This window comes from Arachis ipaensis, chromosome B7 (genome assembly GCF_059453495.1).
Source record: "Arachis ipaensis isolate K30076 ecotype BB chromosome B7, ASM5945349v1, whole genome shotgun sequence".
Taxonomy (NCBI): Eukaryota; Viridiplantae; Streptophyta; class Magnoliopsida; order Fabales; family Fabaceae; genus Arachis; species Arachis ipaensis.
This window is the reverse complement of record NC_142442.1, coordinates 8,739,381-8,752,704: the sequence shown is the minus strand read 5'-3', so window position 1 is coordinate 8,752,704 and position 13,324 is coordinate 8,739,381. Positions and strand designations below refer to the sequence as shown.

Sequence of the window (13,324 nt, the reverse complement as noted above, 5' to 3'; positions counted from 1 at the left end):
TTGCAGCATTATCCATTCATGACCTCCTCCTCCTATCCAACTTTAGAATGCATTTTGATTTGTGTGTTGAAGGAAGAAACAATGAATAATACATTGGCCTACTCCGAATACAGACACAGACCGGTATAAATTAATGGTCTTATATGAAATGATGAGCTCTATGATCAGGAGGAAAAAGAAAAGTCCCATCTTTTCTTATTATGTGTGTTGATATTGTTAATTAATTTCATTTGATATCCTTTGTACCATAGGTACATGCATGTAGCTTAAGTTCTTGGATTTGATAATTTGATATGATCAACCCATATCCCATATCACCTTTTATAGAATGAAGTGTAATTTCAGATAATGTAATAATATATATAATAAATGTGATGAAAGTATTTATCTAAAAGATTTAGCAGATAATAAAAGATATATAAATAGTTATAATTTTAATATTTTTTATATAATTTTTTATTTATTTTATAATGAATTTTTTAAAAAAGTAAACTACACTATAAAAATTTCATTATAAAACTTTTAATATTAGTTATATCATAAAACTATTTATTCCTACAAGTCAAATTATTAGACAGAAATATATAAATAATTTTGACAAACCACTTAATATATATGAATCAATAAATCAATAATGTAGTATACTATTGTACTACTTATTGATTAACTAAACTTATTTTTATTAGAATATTTTTTTATTTGTAGGCCACTGTAGACTTATTATTACTATCGTATGCTCCAAAAAGATCTACTCTTTGATGCGATTGACTGAACATTTGGGTTGAAACTTGAAAATAAGTCAAATTTGTAATAAAATATCTATTAGTCTGAGTTTGATATGTAATTTGTTGTAGGCTATTTTATAAATATTAAATTTGCATTGGTATATTGTGAAGTCTAGCTTGATATAGCTTGAAATTTATTAAACGGTCGGATAATTTTTAAAATTAAAAAATAATAATCAAATAAATAAATAATCAAATAAAATTAAAGATAATAAAAAATAAAAAATATATATAATTAAAGTCATCAATAATTTAGTGAATAAAAGTATTTAAATATTTTAAAAAATATAAATTAAAATCCTTACTATTAAACTTTTATGTTTAATTATTCTATCGATTTTTATAATTTTATCAAATTTTTAATTCGGTTTCTATACTTTTTTTTTTCAATTAAGTTTTTATATCATATCAGATTTTGTAACTAAGTCTCTACTGTGACAAAAACAAAAACGTTGAAATTAATAGAATATTCAGTTAAATGTTAGACATATTCGTTTTGCTTAACATAATATATATTCCGTTAATTCCAACGTTTTAACACGGTAAAAACTTAATTACAAAATTTGATATGGTATTGGAACTCAATTAAAAATTATATATATATATATATATATATATATATATGAGAACATAATTAAAAATTTAATAAAATAATAGAAACTTACAAAATAATTAAATTTACTTTTAATATAATAAAACTTTTTATATAAATCTGTACAATTTGGCCTTACAGGTCAAACAAAATATTTGGTAAATTTAGACTTGATCTATTATTAATAAAGATTTTAAAATTTTAAAATAATTTGGACTTTGACTTATTTTTTGTTAAGCCAGACCTAAACACAGTTATCTAACATTTTTCTACTTCTACTGAACATACATATATTTTTATTTTTTTAATTGAATTATTATTAAAGATGTAATTATTTATATATTTTTACTTGATAGTCTAAATTTTTGGATAATAATTTTATATGATGGAATAATATAAGAGTTTTTATGACTAAAAAAATCTAAAATGTAGGTTTTATTTAAAAATAAAAATTAGCAAGACAAATACAAAGATAAAAAAGATTTATCTAAAATTTAAATTCAAATAAAAAAAGTTTATTACGTAAAAACGTGTTAGGCATATAATAATTTATATACTTTATATAATTAGCAGCTTAAACTTTTGAAATTATTAATTTTATGGTACATCCTTTTCAAATAAAATTTTATATTATTATTTTAAAAACAAAAATACGCATTAACTAAAAAATATACATTAGAATACATAAATAATTATATATTTAATACGTCTATTAATACAATAAATTTTACATGGGTATTTTTCTTCTTTTGTTTTATTTTATTCTTAATTTTTTTTAAATTAACAATTGTTACGTGGGTAACCTGAGATAGGTATGTAGATTGGGCTTGAAGGATTGGTCCAAACGTTAGTGGAGGGTGGTCTCCGATTCGTTTGTGTTCAGGAACCGCCGTCCGAGTTGGGTGATTGAAGGAATGGAGGGTGGTACCTGCAAAGACACTCCGATGCCTAAGTTAGCAATGGGGTAAGCAGGTTTTTTAGAGTATTAGAACTTAGTTTTACCTGAGCGTGTTAGTGTATTTATAGTGGTGATCCAATAACCACCGTTGGAGTAGTTCAACTTCTGAAGGCGGATAACCGTCCCTTTATATTAGGGTTGTTGAGATATTGTTTTTGGAAGTGGATGAGAGATTTTAGGGGACAGTTACTTATTCGAATAAGTGTTATCTGCCAGCTCATGTCAAGCCCGACCTCTTTGGGGAGGAGCTTATGTCGAGCTCGACCTCTTTCGTAGAGGTCGGGTAAGTAGTGAAGGCCAACCTTTGGGTTGGACCTTTTTGGCGTATTTGGGCCTGGACCATAGTATTGGGTCAGGTATGAACATTGCCCCTACTCGAGTCCGGTCTCTTAGCCACAAGTGGGATTCGAGTATTAATTGGACGTGGGTTCGTTCAAGTCGGAAACCGACGTGATTCTAATTTAAAACCGACGTGATTTCGAATATCTCAACCGTCGTGTCTAATCAAACGTCGCGTCTGTTTGGGATTTCGCATTTACACTCGGGAGCAGTTGCATTGGTAACGGCGCGTTTCTTTAATGATTGCGTCATTTTACAGTTGTGCCCCTGACATGTTATAAATACTTTTCCCTCTTCTTTCTTTGTTTTCTTTTGTCTTCTCTTCGAAGTTTCTTTCTTGCTCTCTCACTCTTTCTCATTCAAAAAATCCTTTTGGTCTTTCGTTCTTGGGTGCTTCGTTGCTTTCTGTTGCCGCGACTGCCTCTCTTTGATTCTACAGAAAATGTTAGTTTTTCTCTACCTTCCTCTGTCATCTGTGTAGTACTTTCTTTATTTCTGTTTTGGTGCGTTTGTGCGTTTGAGGAGAATTTCATGCCTTTACCACTCCTAAGTTTGCAATGTGAGGCTTTAGGATTTTTGCATGTTTATTAGATATCATTGTTGCCGCCTGGTGATTCTTTTTCTTATTTGCTTTCGGAAGAAACTGCCTTGTCTTTGGGAGTCCTGTTTTTTTATGATTTTTATTTTTCTTTGTAGGTCTTATTGCTTTTATACCTACTTCCCTATTTGTCGAAAAAATGTCTTCCCGTATCCCTGAGACTCTTTTGAAGTGGGTAGATAATTCTGTGCTTATTGAGAAATCTTTATAGTAGATACTGACTTTATCACCGAGCTTCACACCCATCATAGGATTTGTAGCCTTAAGGTTGACGAGCCTAAGTATGAATTAATGGCCCCGGATCCTGAGGACCGGGTGTGTTGTGGGAGGGTTGCTGATTCTGACTCTCATTTTTTCTGCATGTACGACTGTCTTTTCACCCGTTTGGGGGTTTTCTTTCCTTTTCCTGATTTTGAAATGGACGTTTTGTCCCATTGCCGAGTTGCCTCCACCCAACTTCATCCCAACTCTTGGGGTTTTATGAGAATCTACCAACTTGTCAGCCAAGAGCTCGATTTTCCAATTTTCTTAAAAATCTTTTTCTACCTCTTTCATTTAACTAAACCCTTTAGTGCTTCCAATAAACAAAACAAACAGCAGTGGGTATCTTTTCGGGCCATTCAATGTTGGAAAGTTTTTTCCTTCTTTAACGAGTCCTTTCATGGCTTTAAAAATTTTTTCTTCAAGTTCCAGGCCGTAGAAGGCTATCATCCTTTTTTCTTGAGTGAAAACAATCATCCCCGATTTCCTTTGTACTGGTCGGAGGCCTCCCCCATTGAAAAGCATAGCCTGGATGATTTGGACAAGGTAGAGGAGGCCATTGTTGGATTTTTTCGAGAGGCCTGGGGGAGAGCTCCCAACCTAGATACTAAAAAATTTCTCATTGGCACTCCGAGTTTCATCCAGTCCAAGCTAGGTAGTTTTGGTTTCTTTATAGCTACTTTCAACGAGTTCTGATTTGTAATGTGTTTTCCTCCGATTTGTAAGTTGATTGCCTTTTTATACATTTTCAGAAATGGTGAAAAGTGGATCCAGCACTGCTTACCAAAATGTGCAGGAGGCCAAGAGGAAGGCTCGTACCCGGGCTGATGCTGCTAAGGTTGGAGCTTCTGGCTCCCCTCCCCACAACTCGGAGACCTCTTCTCGCCCAATTTTAGTAAACCCTGCTTTTGCTTCTTCTCTTCCTCCTTCTGTCCCTGTCCCCTCAGTCCGGCTCCCTTCCGAGCCCGAAAAGAAAAAACGCAAGACCTCGGAGGCTGGTACTTCCCTTGCTGGAGAGGCCAACTTTGATGGTCCGAAGTTCGTTCGAAAGCACATCTTTTCTCATAGCCAAATTGTTATGGATGATGCCCATAATACTTGAGGGAGCTCTTCGGTCTAAGCCCCCTTTGCATCTTGTAATCTTTTCTTTAACCCGACCAGTATGACTTTATTGGCGGCTTCATACCTGGTAATGATATTCTTGTAGAGGAACTTCCGACTTCTCTGAGCTGTGATGGTAGCTAATGGTTCTGCTTCGATCCACTTCGTAAAGTAGTCCACTCCCACTATGAGGTATTTTACTTGTCCAGGCGTTTAGGGAAAGGGTCCGAGTAAATCTAATCTCCATTTTGCAAAAGGCCATGGAGAAGTTATGTTGATAAGCTCTTCGGGGAGCGACATAAAAGTTAGCATGCATTTGACATAGCTGACATTTCTTCACGAAGTCGGTAGCATCTTTCTGCAAGGTCGGCCAGTAGAATCCGACTCGGATGACTTTTCTGGCTAAAGACCTTGCTTCGAGATGGTTCCCGCAGATACCATTGTACACCTCTTCTAAGACTTCGGCTATCTTTGAGGTTGGGACGCACTTCAACAAAGGTGTGGATATTCCTCTTCTATAGAGGATATTTTTTACCAAGGTGTAACTTTGTGCCTCCTTTTGTATTTTCTTGGCTTCCTTTTCCTCCTTGGGTAGGACATCGGATTTTATGTATTCGATTAAAGGGGTCATCCACCCGAAGTCCAAGCCGAATACCTCTAAGACATCTTGTTTAGCCTCTGTCTTCGTGACAGAGGGTTCTTGGAGGGTTTCCTAGATCAGACTTCTATTATTTTCTCCTGGCTTGGTACTTGCTAACTTGGAAAGGGCGTCAGCTCTGCTGTTAAGATCCCGAGTTATGTGTCTAACCTCGGTCTCTGAGAATCGCCTAAGATACTCCAAAGTTTTGTTTAAGTACCTTTTCATGTTTGGGTCTTTCGCCTGGTACTCTCCATTGATTTGAGAAGTCACCACTTGAGAATCGCTGAAGACCACTAGTTTTGTAGCACCGACTTCTTCTACTAGCTTCAACCTGGCGATCAAGGCTTCATATTCTGTTTGGTTGTTGGAGGTCGGGAATTCAAATTTCAGGGAGACTTCTATTTGGGTTTGTTCTTGGTTGACCAGTATTATGCCTGCACCGCTTCTGATTTTATTGGAAGAGCCGTCTACATACAACTCCCAAGCTGTGGAGGCCTCCTCTTGATTTCCTGCTAAACACAACTTTAATTGGGGTGAGGAGTACACAATTAAAATATATTTTACTCCCATTTAAATCGAAAACCCTAATTTACATGAGTTCTAGTGTAGGATACACCCTCCAATTTAAAGAGCGATGAGTGTGCTCTCCAGACTTGTGGTATTTTTCTTTCCTCGAAAATGATTTTTGCATGAACTCCGGAGCTAAACACAACCTTAATCGGGATGAGAAGTACACAATTAAAATTTATTTTGCTCCCATTTAAATCAAAAATCCTAATTTATATAGTTTTCTATTTCACCTTAGACAATGCATGAAATCTCTTTTCTCAACCTATCTGTCACTTCTGGAGAAAAGAATTTATCGGCTATGAAACAGAAAAAAATCTATTAAACAAATAAAAAAAATAAAGTAGTCCACAACGAATAAAATAAAGAAATACACATTAATTAACTGAATCTGTGCAAAAATAGACTAATAAAAAATTATTATAAATATAGCAATAATTTCGAGCCATCGCAAAAAATGAACAATTAAAATTTAAAAATATCAATATAATTAACCATTGCATAATCAGGTTTAATGATGGTTATTTCAGTCACTGACAAAAATACTTCTAAATCGTTTAGCAACATTAAGTGACTAATCGTACTTAAACCCATTCAAAATCACAACTATTTGCTGATTTTAGTGTAGTGAGATCATATAATTAATTTTAATAAATTTTAATAATATAATTTTTATATTTTCTTTTAATTGGAATGTAAAAGACTAACACAGAATCTACTTATAAAGAATAAATTCAGGATATTATGACGATCAAATAATCTAAATAACTATTACTACTTATACATATTTCCTTAACATATTAGTAGAGAAGACACATTGTATTTCAAATTATAATTAAAACAAATTGTCCATCAACTATAATAATGTAATAAAAGTATTAATTCATGATATATGTCACTTTAATTTGGTTATATGTATCAACTAAGGAATCTAAAATATGAATAAATTGTAAAATTGTTTACTAAAATAATCCTTAAATAATATAAAAAAACTTGTATTATATATATATATATATATATATATATATATATATATATATATATATATATAACTGTGTTTGATAATGTTTCTAAAGTAAAAATAGAATAATCACAAAAAAATGTAAAAATAGAAAATAAAAAATATTTATATTAAAATATGAAAAAAACATGACAAATATATTAAACAAATTAGACTTATTTCATCACATGGAGACAGAGATATTAATGAACAGTTGGATATCAATTCTTAATAAATACATGGTAATGGTTTCTATATATGTTGAATAAATAATTCCACCATCTCTCATCCTAGGTTGATACCTTTCTTGCTTCATATAATTTTTTTTGTTAGGAGACATGGTAGTACTACTAAGTGGTAAAATTACTATTGAAGTTGTGATCCAAGTAGCGGCTTCAAAGTTCTTTGATGTTTTGGCAAAGCAATTCCACAATGTTCCAAACATTTGTGAAAGAATTCATGGATCCAAGTTGTATGAAGGTGATGACTGGCACAGCACTGATTCGGTTAAACACTGGACTCTTCTCATAGGTAATTAACCTTTTGACTTATAAACTCTAAATAAATTAATTCATTAATGAAAAAAACGAAGGACCACCAATTAATTATTTTCTTTCTTTTTTCACAATTTAAGAATTATCAATTTATTCTAAGAGTAAATATCCAAATTAACCTCTAAAAAATTATAACTCAGACACTTTGATTTTTAATAAATTATTTTAGAGGTTCTTGAGATAAATTGATTCTTTTATAAAGATAACTAATTTGTCTTATAATAATATTTATTAAGATCTAAATTTCATATAATAATATTTGTTTATTTTCTACTCTTTTTCTTGTTTATTATTCTTTATTTTTCTCTATGTATGTATAAGCAGATGGAAAAGTGAAAACATTAAAGGAGAGAATTGAAGCCATTGATGAAGAGAACAAATCAATCATTTATCAAGCCTTTGATGACGATATCAGTGAGCACTATAAGGTCTTTAGGTCCATCCTTCAAGTGAATGAGAAGAATGATGAATGTGCTTGTATCAACTGGACTATTGAATATGAGAAGATAAATGAGAATGTTGAAACTCCATATGCATACTTGGACTTCATTGAGAAGACTACTAAGGATATTGCTGATCATGTTCTCAAGGCATAGCTCCAACAATCATATAATAAAAAACAATATCAACTCAAAAATAACGTTTGTTTCATCATAGTATTTATCTAATTTTTAATAATTAAATATTTGAACGATAAGGATGTTCGTTGTTCTTATGAATGTGCTCTATGTTATTGACGAATTTCCTGTTGAATCATGAATGTATTAACTAAATAAGCAGTGAATTTCTCTATTTTATTACCAGATTATATTATCCAGATATCTATTAAATTTGATTTTATTTAATTTGCTAAATCTTAAACAGTGGAGAGATTAGATCCAAAAATCGCATAAAAATTTTAAAAGATTATGGTAAAATTATATTTATTTGAATATAAGGTTATTTAGACGAAATTAAATGGATATGTTGGAGACACAAAATTATCGTAAATTCTTTTATTTCAACGTAAATATTTACGATAGTAGTAATTGTACTGAAAAAATTTAAAGTTCAACTAAATATAATTTTAGAAGATAGCACATAGTGTTAATTAAAGATGTACATTACAATTAGTTAGAACTCCACTATCTTAAAAATTTATACTTATTATATTTTGTAACTGTTTATGTAAAATAAATCAGGTCTTAGAATGAGTTAGAATATCAGTAACTTGTATCCCAAACTATTGGGTAGAAATCAATTATGTTAGCTTCTGTTATTCTATTAAGAGAGAGTCAATTCTGTTTTAGGAAGTTAGTTAAGCTTAGCAGTAATTAGTTAGAAGAGTAGATATCTAATAGAAGGTTGTTTATGAAATCAAAAACACAATGCAGCAATTCATTACTTTCAACACAGATCAAAATCTCTCTTCTTTCTAATTGCAACTTTCTGTTCTTCCCTTAGGAATCAGATTCAGTTCTGCTCTTGAAATCCATCCCTTCATCTTTGTTCTCTCTAACAGTTTGAATAAGATAAGAGAGTACTACATATCCAAGTTTTTTTATGAATCAAATCTAATCAAGTTAAACAATAAGATTTAAAATAATGCTAGTCATAACTGATTTTTGTTATATTAGACTAATTTAATTAAATTTGGTTGACAAAAAGATTTAGATACTTAGCATTATTCAAAAATAAAATTTTTTGATTAATTGTTTGAATAAGATAAGAATAAATTCTTTCGTTCCAATTTGGGTAAACAACTTAATTAAGTTACTTTTGAAGAAATAGTTTAAACAATAAATGCTTATATTAAAAGTAGCTTATAGTTATTTTGTGTTTGGTTTTTTTAATTCTAAAAGTACTTATTTTAAGAAAAAAGTGATAAAAAGCTTTTTATTACGAGAGAAGTCATTTTTTTTTAACTTCTCTTTAAGTACCAAAATAGCTATTTAGAAAGTTGCAATTTTGTTTTGAAAATTGTACCAAATATTAATACTATACATTTTCATAAGTTAAAAGTAAAAAAAAATCACTTATGAACCTATTCAAACAGGAATATTAATGAACCAAAATTGATATCATAAATTGATAACCCATTTTATTTATATTATTGCACTAATTGTCAATACCCTTTCTAATATATATTACTTGAGAGTCAAAATCTCCTTAAACATATGCTAATAACAAATTTGGAGGCGTTGGTTTAATAAAATAATTTGAAATTGATTTAATTTCGTTTGGAAACTCCAAAAGTTATTTTTTTTTTTTTTTTTTTTAGCTTTTGACTTATAAAAAGTTATATTAATAGTGTTTGATATAATTTTTTAGATAAACTTTTAACTTTCTAAAAAGTTATTTAAAAGTTTTTGAAGAAGTTAAAAAATGTGACTTCTCTTATTTTCAAAAGCTATTTTATCACTCCTATTTAATGCACAACTTTAAAACAAAGGCTTCTATAATAACTTTTCAAAAATAAAATAACTTATTTAAAAATTATTATTAATAAAAATTCTTATATTTTAATTTTTTTTCAAAAGAACTTATTTAAGAAGTTTAGCCAAACTGACTTTAGTGTATTATATACTTAATACAGATGAATTTTATGATAATTTATTTATTGGCTTTATAAGTTAGTGAAACGCAATCAACTTAGAATAATAACTAAACTATCATTCAATTAATTTTAGATAATTCTTCTTAAATATTATTTTAAATATTTTTTAATATTATCTTAATACGTATTTCAAATACTTGATTTATTCACTTAATTTCCAAACCTAGCTTCTTAATATTTAGATATATTTTTTTTACTAAACAGAGTCATAAAAATTCTAGAAATGTCTACACGTGTGAGTAGCATAGTTAATAAGAGGAAGGGGAGCACAAATGAATCAAGATATAAGTATAACCATATGCCTCTTTCCTCATCTTTATGAAGAAATTAAATGATCATATATTCATATCACTGAATCACTTTCAGCTATATTTATTACTGAATTGTGATGTCTATCTCTATACTTTCATTTTCATTGTTATTTTTCATATTGGAGTGGGGGAGTGTCCCATTTTACTCAATTTTGAAAATAATTTTTCTCTTAAATATCATGTTTTTGAATTTTGACAATCTGAATATTAGTTTTTCTGAATTTCTCGTTAACAACTTTTCAGATCCTCCACTCCATTATTGCTAATTTTTTATGTATATTTTAGCTTTTTCCAACAAAAATTATTAAAATTTAAATAATAAATTAACCAAATTATAAGAAAAATAATATTGAATGAGGAGTCAATCATTAAAAAATTTGTAATATTATTAACCTTCAGATATAAAAAAAAATCTAACAACGAATAATGAAAATATAAATTATTTAAAATATATATTATTTAATTCTATTTTATTAAATATAAGAAGTGGTTGTACATAATAAATGATGATAAAATAATTTATCTATTGTATTTGTTATTGAATTAAAACCAATAAAAATATTTTTAAATATAATTTTATTTTTAATTTCTCTGTGGTATAACAAAAAGTGTCAACAAAATTCTTGGTTTTTTTTCAAAGTTGATAATTTTATTAAAATATTTTTTTATCAAAGTTTTTAATTAAATCATGTATAAAGGTAATAAATTTTTCTAAAAAGAATTTTAAAACTTTTATTTAATTTTACACGTAACTTGCGGGAAGCAAAGGCAGTGCATGCAGCTGTTTGTGATAAAATATTTAATGCATGATGCAAAATTGAAGAAACAAAATTGAAGCAGCCAACTAATAATAACCATTATGGGATATCATCAATTCAATAAGGAAAAAGATAGGCAGCCAACAATATTGGTAAACAACGTAAATAATGGGGTTAAAAAATAAATAAATCTTAAATTTAATTAGCGACATGAATAATTAAAATCTAATAATAATCAAATTTCAAATTTTAAAAAATTAGGATTTTCATGTTATGCAGTTACACAATTCATTAATGAATTGAGGTTCTGCATTCTGCAATTAGCCTCTATCTTCTCTTTCTCTTGCTGGACCCTCCCCCAGCTGGACGCTAGCCATAGCCGCGCATACGCAGCCGACACCGCCTCCCTCTACGCCAACCTCCGAGCAAGCCGCTATCCTTGAATTTTTTTTCTCCCACAGCCCACAAACCCGCACACTGTGCAGCCCCCCGCAACCCACCGCATCCACCATCACCGCCTCTTCGTCTCCGACTGATCTGCCCAAATACAGGAAAGAGTTGCGGCTGCCGTTTTATACGTACATGACCTCTCACAGCCGCTTCAATGGATTCTAGTTTTGTTGAACCAATTTATCATGCCCCATCTTCCTTCATCAATGACAATACCACGCATTCAAGTGACAATCTTCTCAATTCTTGCGACGTGGAAGGTGAAAAGTCGATCAAGGTAAACAATGTATGTTGGTGCATTGGGATGTATGTTTATTTTCATATGAATGAGATGGTTATTCTATGACTAACATTCTTAAACGTTGATGATATTCATTCAAAATTTTTTTATGGTGTTCTAGTCCACCAATATAGTAATTAGTTAAAGGGTAATAAATTATAGATCAAGTTCTGAAGCAGTTGATGATGAATATTTATTTACTTGATCCGATAAACTTGAGGAGTGTTAGGGGACCAGCAAGTTTTGTGATTTGTAGCCATGAATTAGCTATCATTAATGTTTTTAATGGTGTGAAATTTCATCTAATGATGTAGAATTATTCACTTTTCTCTTGATAGTTAAATGCTGGCCAAATTTTAATAAAAGTGCTAACCTCCTAGACTTGCTCGATAAACTATTATGTTACCTTTTTAATATGTTATACTGAAATTAATTCAGTATACGCTTAGTGTTAATTGAGAAATTGCACATAGTTGCCATTAGAATGTTTAGCATCCCCATCCCTATGCTCTCATGCGATGCATGCACAAACAAATATGGCTACATCTTTAAGGAAAATATAGTAGGTAATAATGAGTTTTTTGACTTTTCAAAGCATAGAAGATGACTTGGTTTTAGGTTGTGTAGGTATGCTTCAGATGTGGTGGACCCATGCATGCTCTATATAAATAATTAATATAAGCCTAACTAGTTAGGTGAAACTTTTTATGAGTACACGTCTCATTATTATGAATTCTTTTAATTCATGTATAGTAAAAAAATTTTAATGATATTCTTAGAAAAAGTATCAATAAAATATTTTTTTGTTGAAATTTGTTTAATAGTACGGTATCTAATTAGTTTGTTTGTGTATGTTTAATTGTAGGCCATAGAATGTACGGACATTACTGAGTTTGGAAGTGATGACACGGATCTTGTTGATGACTCTAGTATATTACTGTTTTTTCGTGAACCACATGTTTGAATCGACCATTAATCCTTATGTTCATTGATTGATGTCTGCTTTGAACTGATTCGCAGCTATCAGATCACAGTTGCCTTGCTGAAGATGAAATACCAAGAGTTGGAATGTGGTTTGAGCATTTGAAGTTGGCCCAGAATTTTTATGCGACCTACGCAAAGAAAGTCAGTTTCCTTAGTAAGATACGGAACAAAAATTTTGACAGGATGATAAAGGAACCGATTAACCAATCTATTCATTGTAATCGGAAGAGTTTTTATGGATCTCGTGTCAAAGCACCCACCCGGAAGAACACGGTTGCATTTGTGGAGGTGCAGAGCAAGAATATATGCAAAGTTTGACAGGGAGAAGCAAGATTGGGTCTTGTTGAAGGTTGATTTGAGGCACTCGCACCCATGTTCAACTAAAAAGGGGGGGGGGTGCATTACCATGAGAATAGAGTGTTGACCATACATGCAAAATGCATGATTGAGATTAATGATGAGGTGGGCATTCGACCCAACAAGACATTTCTAGCATTGGCTAATGAGGTTGGTGGGCCGTCGAACCTGGGCTTCTCAGAGAAGGATGTCA

At 30.7% G+C, this 13,324-nt stretch overlaps 1 protein-coding gene across 1 annotated transcript; it reads left to right on the top strand.

The window, feature by feature from the left end:
• The first annotated feature begins 7,130 nt into the window (after nucleotides 1–7,130).
• Nucleotides 7,131–8,189, top strand: LOC148550288 (MLP-like protein 43). Its single transcript, XM_088494009.1, has 2 exons — nucleotides 7,131–7,372; nucleotides 7,720–8,189. Exons 1-2 carry the CDS (start codon nucleotides 7,180–7,182, stop codon nucleotides 7,989–7,991), a joined length of 465 nt encoding a protein of 154 aa, XP_088350135.1. The 5' UTR covers nucleotides 7,131–7,179; the 3' UTR covers nucleotides 7,992–8,189.
• The last annotated feature ends 5,135 nt before the right edge of the window (nucleotides 8,190–13,324 follow it).